The 12857-nt window shown below is 53.9% G+C and overlaps 1 protein-coding gene across 1 annotated transcript in view; it reads right to left on the reverse strand.

The window, feature by feature from the left end:
• Positions 1-356: 356 nt before the first annotated feature.
• WNT3A (Wnt family member 3A) overlaps positions 357-12857 on the reverse strand; it is a 41990-nt gene continuing 29489 nt past the window's right edge. The window contains exons 4-5 of the mRNA XM_079145781.1: positions 6230-6495; positions 357-2234 (exon numbers count right to left, since the gene is read on the reverse strand). Of these exons, the coding sequence (XP_079001907.1) occupies positions 1755-2234; positions 6230-6495 (746 nt within the window). The 3' untranslated portion in view covers positions 357-1754. The remainder of the gene's footprint in view (positions 2235-6229; positions 6496-12857) is intronic.

Below are 12857 nucleotides of genomic sequence, written 5' to 3' on the forward strand. Positions count from 1 at the left end.
GAAGCCTGCAGAGAGGCGGGCTGACAGCCTCCTTGTCATTGACCATGAGTACCCTGTCCTGGGTCCCCCTCCTGAGCAGCATCTTCACTTTTCCAGCATGGGGCCATCCCACCACCAAACGACAGGGACAGGAGATCTGCAGGGGTCAAAATAGCACACTGAGGACTGGGAAGATAGCTCAGTTGCTGGAGTGCTTGCCTTGCAAGCACAAGGCCCTCGGTCCAATCCCCAGCACCGCAAAAAAAAAAAAAAAAAAAAAAAAAAAAAAATCACACTGAATCTTGTATATGTACAATTAGTAGATACTAATAAAAAATAAAACAAAATTAAGGGAAAAACCCAGAACAAGCCACAAAAAAGCCTTATTTATTTTATTTTCCCCATTATTTGAAACTTACACACTATCACTAAAATAATTTCTTTCATAGAAAGAAAAGAAAAAAAAAAGGTAACATCTGTTTGTCGAACTCCAGTGATAGCAGCATCAGAAATGAAATCAAGACCCAGAATGCACAATTCCAGGCAGAGGACGGTCCTGGCAGGTGCCCTCTTCTGGCCTTCAACACCCCTCCCTGGCTGTGTCCCTCTCCTGCCTGGAGGGTGGGAACGATTCACAGTGGACAGTCCTGGGCATCAGCTGGATGGGCCCAGTGTCCTCTCACTCCCAGCCCAAGCAGAGACTTCAAAAGCTCTTGGATGTTGGCTGATGGCAGGCAGGTTTGGTCACCTTGGCCTCAGCAGCGGGCCTGGGGATCAGTGCTGGCCATGTGGGGCTGGGAGGGAGACACCTGCCTAGGCATGGTGGAGCACGGATGCACAGAACTCATCTCTGAGCAGCCTTGGGGGCTGCACAGCCTCAGACCAGAACTGGGACTCCAGGGGCCTGGAACAGTGGCACATTCCCTGGAAGAGGTGTTGGAGACAGAGGCAGGCCTCAGTGGGAAGCAGTCCCGGGATTCAGAGCCCTCCCCAGCCACCCTCCACCAAGTCAGTTCTCCAGGTCTGAGCGAGTTTTCAGGATCGGAGGGCTGGGGGCCGCTGCAGACTTTCCTCAGGAGGGGTCCAAGTGGGGAGAGTGGGAGTTCCTAGGTGGAGAGAGGGGTGCATGGGCCTCGGGGAAAGGCTCCCAGACCCCAGAAGCATGGAAGCAGGGATCCTACACTGCCCGTGGGGTCTCTGCAGCTTGCTTTGTCAGGAGATGCTGCTTTGCTCAGGGGGCAGAAGAGGAGGGGGTAGTGGGCTGAATGCCTGGCTGAGGAACCAGTGTTCGCTTAGAAGTCTGACCCTCAGAGAGGAGCCGCGCCCCATGCAAAGTCCCACCCGCGGGAGTCCCGTTCCGTCAGGAGCTCCACCCACCCAGCGGGAAGCCCCTTCTCCACCCGCCCAGTTCAAGAAGGTCCCTCCCTTCAAGACGCGGCTCCACAGTAGCTCCACCCCCAGGGAGGAGCCCGCCCCGAAGTCCCGCCCCATCCAGAGCCTGGCCTACTGGAAGGGGCCCACCCAGTCAAGCAAGCTCCCCTCATTCACGAGCCCGCCTTGTCCAGGGCGAAGCCCCACCTGCCCATGTCCAAGTCCTGCCCTGTCAGAGAGGAGCCCCAGCCCCAGGTGGGAGCCCACCACCAGGTCGGAACCCGGCCCAGTCCAGGCAGGAGCCCGGCCCCATCCTAGGAGCCCTCCCCGTCGAGGGAGGAGCCCGCCCCCGTAGGCGTCCGGCCCAGGTGCGAGCCCTGCCCCACCGCCCTGGCGACAGCCGCCTATTTGCAGGTGTGCACGTCGTAGACGCGCGCGCACTCCTGGCAGCTGACGTAACAGCACCAGTGGAACACGCAGTGGCACTTCTCCCTGCGCCTCTCGGTGCGCGCGTTGTGGCCCCGGCCGCAGCACAGCAGGTCGCAGCCGTCGATGCCGTGCGAGCTCACGTTGCAGGTGCGGTCGCGCGTGCCGAAGGAGCCGGTCTCCGGGTTGGGCTCACAGAAATTGGGTGAGGCTTCGTAGTAGACCAGGTCGCGCTCCGTGGGCACCTTGAAGTAGGTGTAGCGCGGCCGTAGGGTCTCCACCCAGCCGCGCGACTCGCGGTGCTTCTCTACCACCATCTCGGAGGCGCTGTCGTACTTGTCCTTGAGGAAGTCGCCAATGGTGCGGAAGTCGGGCTGCGACCACCAGCAGGTCTTCACCTCACAGCTGCCCGACAAACCGTGACACTTGCACTTGAGGTGCATATGACTGGCGATGGCCTGCGGAAGGGCGCCTGTGAGCCAGGGTCTGCTCATCCCCTGCTGCATCCCGCCCTGCTCTTCGCCTGCAGCCCACCTGCTCTATTAAGCCCCTGGGCTCTTGGTGCAACCCCAGCACCACCACTATAGCAACAGCGCTCCAGCCATTGGTCTGTCCTGCCGGATCCAAGGCATGCACGTCGGAGGGCCTGGGAGATCCCTCCGTGTATGTCCCTGGCCTGGGAGGGTCTACAGTGACGTGGTGGAAGGGAAGGAGAGCCCTGTGAGTGAGGAGGTACTCTAAAGGCATGTGCTGTGGTCTGTGGATGCCGGAGAGAAGACCTTCACGGACAACTGGAGGGCTGCCCAGAGTAGGTGCTTAAGGGCTGGGTGGCAAGTCTGGGAGTTCTGAGCAGGAGCACTTGGAGTGATCCCTTTGTGGACTCTGGGAGGCTGTGGGGGCCTGAGGAGTATGGGTAGGGCCTGGATGAAGGGTGTGTTCTCCAGATTGGCAATGGGCAGTGCTTCCCTTCTCTGGCGGAAGGTGTACGGGTGGGATTTCAGGAGGACAGTGGGAACCCATCCTCCCCTTCCTTCTTTGGGGAAAGGGGCACAGGTGGAGGCAAAGGGGCATCTGACATTCAGAACTGCCTATGGTGGCACTGTTCATCGTGGTAGGCCCTGGTCACTCATATCCCTCAAGATATGGCTGGTCCTAATGGAGAAGTGCTGCATGTGCAAACCAAATGCAGGATTCCCAAGACTTAGTACAAGAAAAGGGCGTAGAGTATCACTTTCATAATTTTAATACTGAATGCATTCCTCAATTAACATGTTGGCTACATGGTACTGCTATGGTTTGGATGTGGTATGTCCCCCAAGGTTCATGTACTGGAAGCTTGGTCTCCAGTGTGGTGATGTGAAGAGGCAGTGAGGCCTTTAAGGGGTGAGGTCTAAGTTGGATGAGAGAAGTAACTTCTAATGTGATACAGTAAAGTGGGGTAACTGTGGTCAACAACGAAATGGCTAGTGGGTGGGCTGGGGTGCTGGCTCAGTGGTAGAGCACTCGCCTAGCACACATGAGGCCCTGGGTTTGATCCTCAGCACCACATAAAAATAAAATAAAGGTATTGTGTCCACCTACAATAATGGCCAGTGGAGAGGCTTTTGAATGTTCCCAGGACAAAGGAATGGTCAATGCGTCAGCGATGGAAATGCCAATGACCTGGATCTGATTTACATGCTGTATTGAAATGTCACATTGAACCCCAAAATATGTGTGATCATGATGTGTAAATCAAACATGAACATATGTTTAAAAAGAAGAGGTGAGAAGTCACTAGCTTATTGGGGACAGAGCCCCTGTCGTGTCTCTGCTGAGGAGCCTACTCTTTCCCTGCAGCTCACCTACAGAATCCCAGGCAGAACAGGGGCCCTCTCCACGTGCTTCAGAACCACCACCTTCCCATGGAAGGACGGTACTCTGCCAGACTCAAGGCCCCCAGGCACGGCGCCTGTGATGTCTATCCTTATGGATCTCCTCGCCGATTCTACGTCTACATTGTCTGTGATGGAGGGAAAGACTGAGAAAGTCCTGTGGGACCCTGGTGAGTTCTTGTCAGAGGGTTTATGGAAGAGCAAGGCTGGCCCTCCCTGCTCCCTGTCTCTCTAGGAGATCTCTCCCTCTCACCGTGCTCTCACCATGTTGCCACCCACCATAAGAAACCCAGCCAAGGGGGCTTCTCACCATGAGACAGAAATATGGTTCTCTGTCTTATCACACAACTACACTTCTCAACTGTCACCCTTCCCACCCTAATAACCATAGCACAATTCCAGTAAAATCAACATCACTGCTGATGGTGTTGACCCCATGTTAAATGTCATACTCTACAGAGCCATGTGATGTGTTATGATGACTTTTTTCCTGCATGACTTTTTGTCATTGTTGTTGTTAATGTGTCTGTCACTGATTCAGCCTCCAATTCTCCCTTAATTGTCTAAACGCCCTCTTTAGGATGCTCAAGCACCTATCAATTCTTTAAGTTTCATCTTCTTGGAGACCTCCTTTTGCCAGGAGAGGTCTTCTGGTAAATTTTGTGAAATGTGTAGGTCTGAAAACAAATGTTTCCTACTGCCGTAGGCTGTTTAATGGATAGTTTAGCTGGGTATGAAACTCTCGGTTTAAACCATTTTGTCCCTCAGAATTCTAAAGGAATTACCCTATTTTCTGCTGATCTTCACTGTTGTTCTGAGAAGTCTGATCCAATTTTGATTCCTGATCTTTTTCATAAAACCCAAACATTCTCCCTTAGAGTTAGAGGGCTTCAATATGTTGGAGGCTCTGAATTCCACAACAATTAATGTGCCTGATGGGTCTTTCCTGTTTGCTATTCAGTCACTGACTGGTCTAAAATATTAGTTCCAGGGAAACTTCCTGATTTTGTGTGTGTTTATTTATTTAATTTGCCAAATTGCTCCTCCTTATATTCATCATTGTCTCTGTTGGACAGACCCTCCATATTTTCTGTTCTTGCTTATTTTTCATCTCTTTGGCTTTTTCTCTGTCTTATGGGAAAGTGTTAGTGTCAACAATCTTCCAAACTTTCTGCAGAGATTATTTTGAATTTTTTAAATTCATATTTTATATTTCTAATTGCTCTTTTTTTCTTTGACTTTTGTTAAATTAACATCCTTTTCCAATGTCATGGATATGGTGTTTCATTTCTCTGGGGATACTGACAGTTCCTTGAAGTTCTCTTTTCTCCTTACAATACTCTTTTCCTTAAGTTCTGTTCTTGTTTGTGTATTTTACTCTTTACTGTTGTGGTAGCAGAGGATTTCTTCAGGTGTCTGGTGATCCCTGGCTGTCTGTACACACTGAAAGGGGTACACTGAGCAGCTTGCTGGAGATCCCATGTGTGAGGGCATGCATCAACTTCAGTGCTCACTGAGGTATGATCTGCCTGCCTTATTTTGTTAGGGACTTCTCCCATCAGTATCTTAAGCCTTTTCTTCTGGGTGGGTTGGATTCCCCAGAGAGACTCCGCCATCCTCCTGCCTGGAGGCTAGTGAGGTTCTCTGCCACTGGAACTGGGGTTCAGGAGAGAGCTGAAGATCTGAACTTCACACACGGACACTATTTCCATGCTGGCAGCTCTCAGTTGTGCTTGGTGTCCCTCCGGCTAGAAACTGCTGCTCATCCTTTTTGAAAAACACCCCACACTTCTGCCACATAACGAGGTTGCTCCTGGCTACAGGAAGCTAGACAGAGGAGCCAATGGGCATCCAATGCTTTAAAAATAGACTTTCAACCTGTCTTCCTGTATCCAGTCCCTTCAAGATACCTGGCACTAGAAATGCCAGACGGCACCTTAGATGTCTCCCACCACCTGAAGGAGACCCAGACTCAGTTCTTGGGTCTGTTAGACATGGAGTGTTCCATTTGGAGGTTTATTCTCCGAAGAGAGTGAGCAGGGAAAATAGCCCGCTGCACATGGAAGTTCGGGTCTCTGTCTCTCTCTCTGAAATTCTCATACAAACGGCAGAACCTTATTGCCTCCAGGCAGAAGTCTTGTTCCCCTCCTTTCCTCTTTTGTTTTCCACATTCCCACGAATATCTGCTCACCCTTCCAGCCAGCCAGCCGGCCACCACCTCTCCTCCCTCCTGTCTGTCTCCCTGCTCTGGCGTCTGGTGGCCTCCCTCCCACGTCCTGCTGCAGAACTCCCTGGCCTGGCTCTCTTTCTCCCTGGATGGTACAGGGAATCAGTAGGCGGGCCTCCAGTCCTCCCTCCTTCCCGGTGACCCCACGCACTGGTGGGCTTCTCGTCTGCAGGCATGCGCGGGATGCTAGGAGTCAGGTGGCCAGTGCTGTCCTTCGGCATGCTGGGCAGGTGACAGACCTCCAGGCTGGCCACCACGGGCAGCCCTCCCCTCGCCCGCCGTGCTACCCGCCAGACGCTGGTCCTGCTGAGGAAGCCCCCACGGCCCCAGGACCCTCGTCCGGTGGACATACCTGGCGACCCGCCTCATTGTTGTGGCGGTTCATGGCGGAGCGGGCATCCGGCCGGTTCTCCCGGGCATCCGCGAACTCCCGCGACACCATCCCGCCAAACTCGATGTCCTCGCTGCAGCCGCCCCACTTCCAGCCCTCGCCGGGCGCGCCCTGGTGGCGGCTGCTGCAGCCGCAGATGGCGGCCGCGCCCTCGGCGCACGAGCGCGTCACGGCGAAGGCCACGCCGGCCGAGGCGATCGCGTGGACGAAGGCCGACTCCCGGGTGGCTGCGGAGAGAGGAGGCCTGGTCGGCGGGGCTGCGGGAGGCTGGCGGGCAGGCGCGCCGCCACCGGCCAGGAGAGCCGGAGGGAGCGCGGTTCCGCTGCGCGGGCGTCCCGCCCAGGCCAGTCCCGCAGGCGGTCCCCTGCTCCTCAGGGGCTTGACGCTGGCCTCTTTGACCTGGTTTCGCTCCTCTGCGGGTGATCTCTGGTCCCCCAGCACCGTCTGCGAACGACGGCCCTTTCCCCAGTGTGCGTTCTCGGCGCCCGGTTGAGAATCGCTGGCTGCGATGCGGAGGTTTGCTGCTGGGACCTGGCTCCGCGGCATTCCTTGTGTTAGTTCTCAGGCCGATACCATGCTGTTTGGCCATGCTCTGTAGCACGCACAGTGAAAGACTTCAGTCCTTCAGGAGTGGCACCCTATCGCTGGCCACATGGATGGAACTGGAGATCATCATGCTAAGTGAAATAAGCCAGGCACAGAAAGACAGGTAACACATGTTGTCATTCACATATGGAAGCTGAAACAGCTGGTCTCATAGAAGTGGACAGTAGCACAGTGGCCACCAGAGGCTGGGAGGCGAGGGAGAAAGGCATTAGGGAGAGGCTGGTCAGTGGGCACAAAACTGAGTGACTCTGGGGTTCTTCTGCACAAGAGGGTGAATGCAGTGAGTGATAATTGACTGAATACTTAGAAACAGCTAAGAGAGGGGCTGGGGATGTGGCTCAGCAGTAGAGCATTTGTCTGATATGCACAAGGACGTGGGTGTCCATTTGAGGGGCAGGGCAGCTAAGAGAGGATTTTTAAAATGTTTTTAGTACAAAAAATAATGGATGTTCAAGGTGATGGATATGCCAAGAACCCTGATTTGATCATTATACAATGTACTTATGTATCGAAATATCACAGTACCTCACAAATATGTGCAGTCATTTTATGTCAATAAAAGTAAATAAAATTAGGAAAAAATCTTTAAATTGCACAAGGGTCTACAAGCACATGCTCAACTCCCTCAGCAAGGAGCCATGTAAACCAGAACCAACAGAGGCTTGACTTACACCCACAGGGACAGCTGGGGTCGCACAGTCAGAACAGCAGGGAGGAGGAGGTGACCGCACGCTGGCAGCAACTCCAGAAGCTGAGCACATCCCCCGAGTCATGGGTTCCTCCCCTGGAGAAGCCCACGACTACCGTAAGACAAGGCAAAGGCCATGGCAGTGCTCTGTGACAGCTCAAAAGGGAGGCACCCAAGTGTCCATCAACAGGTGGGAGATGAAAAGCCACAGCATGTCCCTCCCACAGAGTGCAATCAGCAATGCAGTGGCCCTCACCAGAGGTTTCAGTTACCCACTGAAACCACACTCCGAAAATATTAAGTGGGAATTTTCAGAAATAAACAAGTCATAGCTTGGCAAGCTTGGCATGGAGTCTCTGTAATCCCAGAGACTCAGGAAGCTGAGGCAGGAGGATTGCAAGTTCAAGGTCAGTGTGGGCAACTCAGCAAGATGCTGACTCAAATTGAAGGGGGCTGGGGTTTCAGCTCAGTGGTAGTGTGCTTGCCTAGCACACGTAAGGCACTGGGTTTCATCCTAAGCACCACATAAAATTAAATGTATACAATGAAGGCATTGTGTCCATCTACAACTAAAATTTTTTTTAAAGAAATATTTTTAAAAAGGGCTGGGGATATAGCTTAGCAGGAGAGCACCCCTAGGATCAATCCCTAGTAACACACACACACACATGAAGAAGAAGAAGAAGAGGAGGAGGAGGAGGAGGAGGAGGAGGAGGGACAAAAAGAAAAGAAGAAAGGAAGAACTCACAAGTTTAAACCGCACAGTGGTCTGAGTAGTGTGGAGAGATCTCATTGGAGATCTGCCAGATTTCCCTCCATCCCCAGGTACACATCACCCATCTATTAATTACTCAGCAGTCACCTCAGTTATCGGATTGGCAGTTGCACTATCACAATGCTGTGTCAAGTCACCCTGGTTTACCTACTAATGACCCCAATAAGGATATGCCAAAGAGGAGACATTTACCATTGCCCAACCTGAATGAGAGGAAAGAAGGAGCATGCCCAGGTTGCTCAGGTCAGTGAGAACAGACCTGCTCATGAAATTATGAAGGAGGAAAAAAATTCATACTAACTTTCCTGTCATACCTCAGACTGCAAAAGAGTAGGGACTCCACAGCTCATAAAGGAAAACTTACCAATATAAGGAGAGAGGCCCCACTGGTGCCGCTTCTGCATCGTGCATCGTTACGACTGCTTTACTTCAGCATTAGTCGTTGATAATATCTCACTGTACCTTACTGAAACGTGAAACTTCATCACAGGTTTATATGTTTATATAGAAAAGGCAACAAAGTCCCAGAGGGCCTGGCCTGGTACCACCCATGCTGTCCCTCTCCACTGGGTGTCTTGCAGTGTGTCCCTGTGAATAAGTAGTGGCTAATGCAACAGGACCTCAAAACATGCTGACTGCAAGAAGGCAGCAGAACAAATATTGAACAGACAGACAGACCAAAGAGAATCAGCTGGTCCTGGGCCTGTGGCAGACCAAAGAGCATCACCTGCCCCGAAAGCAACACTCACTCTGCCTGCAGCAACCTGCTCTCCCGTCCCCTCCTCCACCCTTCACTCCAGAAACCTGCAAGGCCAGGTGTAGGGCTGCCTTTTCTGGAATTTTCTCAAGGCCAGTGGCCCACAGTGCACACCCTGCCTGTGCCAGTTCCATGTGCCCCCAGCATGGGCCCATGGCTGCTGAGGGCTAGGGAGGATGGATGCCAGCTGCCACCAACCCAAAGGTGGTGTTGGAGCTGCCTGCTGTTCCATGATTCTTCCTCCAAACAGGGAAGCTGAGGCGGAGGTGGGAATTGACGGTATTTTTGCAGAAGGGCAGTTGGGGAGGGCTGGAGTTTGTGAGAAGCTTGTAGGGATGGGGGGCTGGGATCCAAGGAAGGCAGAGGGCCTTCAGGGCACCCTGGGCTTTGCAGATGCAGGTGGCCCAGCTGGGCTTCTGCAGACAGAATGATGAGTGGGAGTGAGGCGTCCAGTTGCTCCCTGCTCTGGGTGGGCCCTGTTGTCCCTAGGAGTCACCCTCTTCTCCACCTACCATCCGACATAGATGTGCTAAGCACCTGCTCTATGTTAAGCATTGCATTCTGAGCTGGGGAAAGTGCGGGGGGCAACATCAATGAGAATCCGACCTGCTGATTAGCAGGGATTTCACAAACCTAGCTAAAAAATGCTCTGGGCTTCCAGTTCCACAGGCCTGTCTCTGGGGGCTCGCACACCCTGCCACAGGTTCTTCAATGTCCCTGCTGTGGTCCTGGGGGGCCTTGAGCCCCATCTTTCCTTGTCTCTCTCTCTCCTTGATGCCCTGGGCTGTCAGGAGGAAGAAGAGAGCAGGAGGTGTCCTCTGGCATGGGAAAGGGGTGTGGATGGTCTCTTGGGCCAGGCCTCTTGTTCAGGAGAATGTCAGGGAGCTGCTCCTGGGCAGAGGTTCCCAGAGGCCCCTTGGGATTGGAAGGCTGTGACCTCCTTAATCCTACATGGACATCCAGGGACTTTGTCCCAGGGGCAGGCAGGCAGCTCAGTCCTGGGAGGTCAGCCTTGGGGCTCCATGTACCCCAAGGCCCAGGCAGGCAGGGGCAGGGGCACAGCAAGCAGGCACCCACACTCTGTAAGGCTCAGCATGAATCCACACAGCCATCACCCGCAACACGTTTCCTCCTAATTTGAGGACTCACAGAGCAGAATTGTTTGGGGTGGTGGCTTCACGCCACATTTCCCCTGGCTGACTAGTCACAGCTTTCCTGGGTCCCTCTGGGTGACTCTGGTAACCCTTTCCATGGATTTGCCCACCCTGCCTGGATGACCCTTTGCAGGCCCCAGCTGCTCTGTCCCCTCCCCAGGGCTCTACCCCTGCATTCAGCCAGGAGCCCAACAAGGAACTCGCCACTCTCCCAAGTGGGCCCTGGGACCTCCCAGCCCATTCTGCCCTTGCAGGCCCTTCCTTCTCTGTGAGTCTGTCTCTTACCTCGAGCCCAAAGAGTTTCCTAATTAGACTTGGAACGCCCAGCTCCACCTAACTCCTCTGACCCCTTGGCCCTCACACACACACACACACCAAGCTCTTCGTCTGAGGCCGATCTGACCATGTGGTACTTCCCACATGCAAGGCTGTCCCCTGCCTGACCCTGCTTTCCATCAGTTGCTGCTCCTGTCCTTCCCTGGGCACAGGCTGTGCCTGCCACAGTCCTACCTATTCTGGGGTAGCAGCCAGGGTCCTGGGTGCTGTCTGTAGCTGGTATGGCCCCTGACAGCCTCCAGATCTCCCCGCTGGCGAGGTCCCTCCTACACCAGCCTCCGTTCCTCCTCAACTGGACCTGCACTGCTCCTGTGATGTGTCCCCAGCCTGGACACTTTCTGGGGGCAGGGACTGTGTCTTGCTCACCTTTCATTTACAGTTTGGAGAACAAGGCTACTCCTTAAAGTTTCTGGGGTCAGAGGAAAGGGTAGGAGCCCTGGGGTGGGCAGTGAGCCTATCCTCGGCAGGCCAGCCCCTGCCCCTCTGAGGAACCAGGCTCATGGTAGTGGGTGAGCTGTGTCCTCTAGTGAACCCAGGACAGTCCCCCTGCCAGGTGGCCACTTCCTCACACCTTCCAAAGATGCCCGATAGGGCCCCTTGCCCCTCTCCTTTCCTTGTGCGAATGCTCTGCTCAAAAACAGGCCTGGAGTGGCCTTTTCCAGGGCCCGACACCCCGAGTAAGCAAATGCCATTGTGTCCCAGACACAAATCACTTCTCTCCTGCCCTCCATCCAACAGAGCCCCATCCTCATCCTACATCTATTTGTTTTTAAAAGTTTTATCTTATTTATTTACTTACTTATTTGCAGTACAGGGGGTTACTCTACTACTAAGCTACACCCCCAGCCCTTTTTATGTTTTGAGACAGCCTTGCTCAGTTGCCCAGGTGGCCTTGAACTTGTGATCCTCCTTTCTTGGCCTCCAGTCTCTGGGATTGCTGGCCTGGCCACCACACCTGGCCTTATCCTATCTTTCAAGGACCCAAAATGCTTCCTCCCTGCTCCTCTGGGGTAGGGGCTGGCATTCTTTTCTCCTAACTCTGGGGCCGACCTACCCTCCCCTGCTGTCCCTAAGCCTGGGTTAGGGACCCTGAGCAGGTGGCCTGTGGGCTTCTGGGACTTAGCTCTCCTGGGAGGGGCAGCATCTAACTGGCCTCCTGGACACACAGCACATTCTACCTCTCCACCTACCCTCTCGCGCTCCCAGTTTGGGGAACCTTCTCAAGACTGACACCCTAATCCCTGAATGCCCTGCCCCAGCCAAGCAAACTCACCTCTTTTGCAGAGGCTGGTTTCCTGCTAGCCCCTGCCCCCTGCCCTTCTGTCTTCTGGACTGACCCTAAGAGATAAGGGAACCAGGGACCAGAGCTCTCTGGGCCTTGCCCCTGCCCTGCCCAGGGCAAGGGCTTGGAGATCCCTGCTTATCAGAACTTAGGCAAATAGTGCAGGGCCAGCAGACATACTTGAGGGCAAGGGTGTGCAGGGGAGGGAAGGAGGGGCTCAGGACTTAAGACCCAGGGAAGGGACCTCATTCTTGCTTGGCTCTGTCACCAGGGAGCTGAGCAGTTCTCCCTGCTGTGCCTCAGTTTTCTCTGATGTCAGATGAGGAGGTGAGGCTCCTTCCAGACAGTCAGGGCTGGCTAAGCTGAGGAAGCACTGAAACCAGCCTTCAACTGGTTCAGGAACAAATGAGATGCCACATCTCTGCAAGCAGGTTCGGACCACTAGGACAGGAATCCCCCTCTACGAGGCCACCACAGAAGCTGCAGGCATCCCCCAAGCAGTTCCCCAAGGCATCGATGGATCACAAAGAGACCTGCAGCCATGTGCAGGAGACCAGCAGACACCAGCCTAAGCAAGGGATGGCATCGGCATTCCCAGCCATGGACAGGTACACGTGACTCCACGGCATCTGTCAGTCATGGCGTCACCTTCAAGGTATTCTCACCCAAGTGCACAGCCTGCATCTAACCATCAGAAGACCTCCCTTGAACCCAAATCCAGGGTCTTCCTACAAAATACCTGGCCATGTCCTCAGTGGTTCCAGGGGCAAGGCGGAGGAGGGAAGGGCAGAGGACCCTGAGCAATGTGGAGAAAAAACCAGCAAAGGACCCGAGATGGGATTTCCAGACAGAAAAGGGAGGTTGGTAGAAAAGCAGTGGCATCTGAGTCAAGCCAGGTTTTCTTCATAGATAAGACTCATCACTCCCAAGGATGTAGCATGGTTAGTGTGTCAGCACTGGGAATCCAGGATGGGGGCACAGGGACTTCCGG

Source organism: Sciurus vulgaris, assembly GCF_902686455.1.
Source record: "Sciurus vulgaris genome assembly, chromosome: 6".
Taxonomy (NCBI): domain Eukaryota; kingdom Metazoa; phylum Chordata; class Mammalia; order Rodentia; family Sciuridae; genus Sciurus; species Sciurus vulgaris.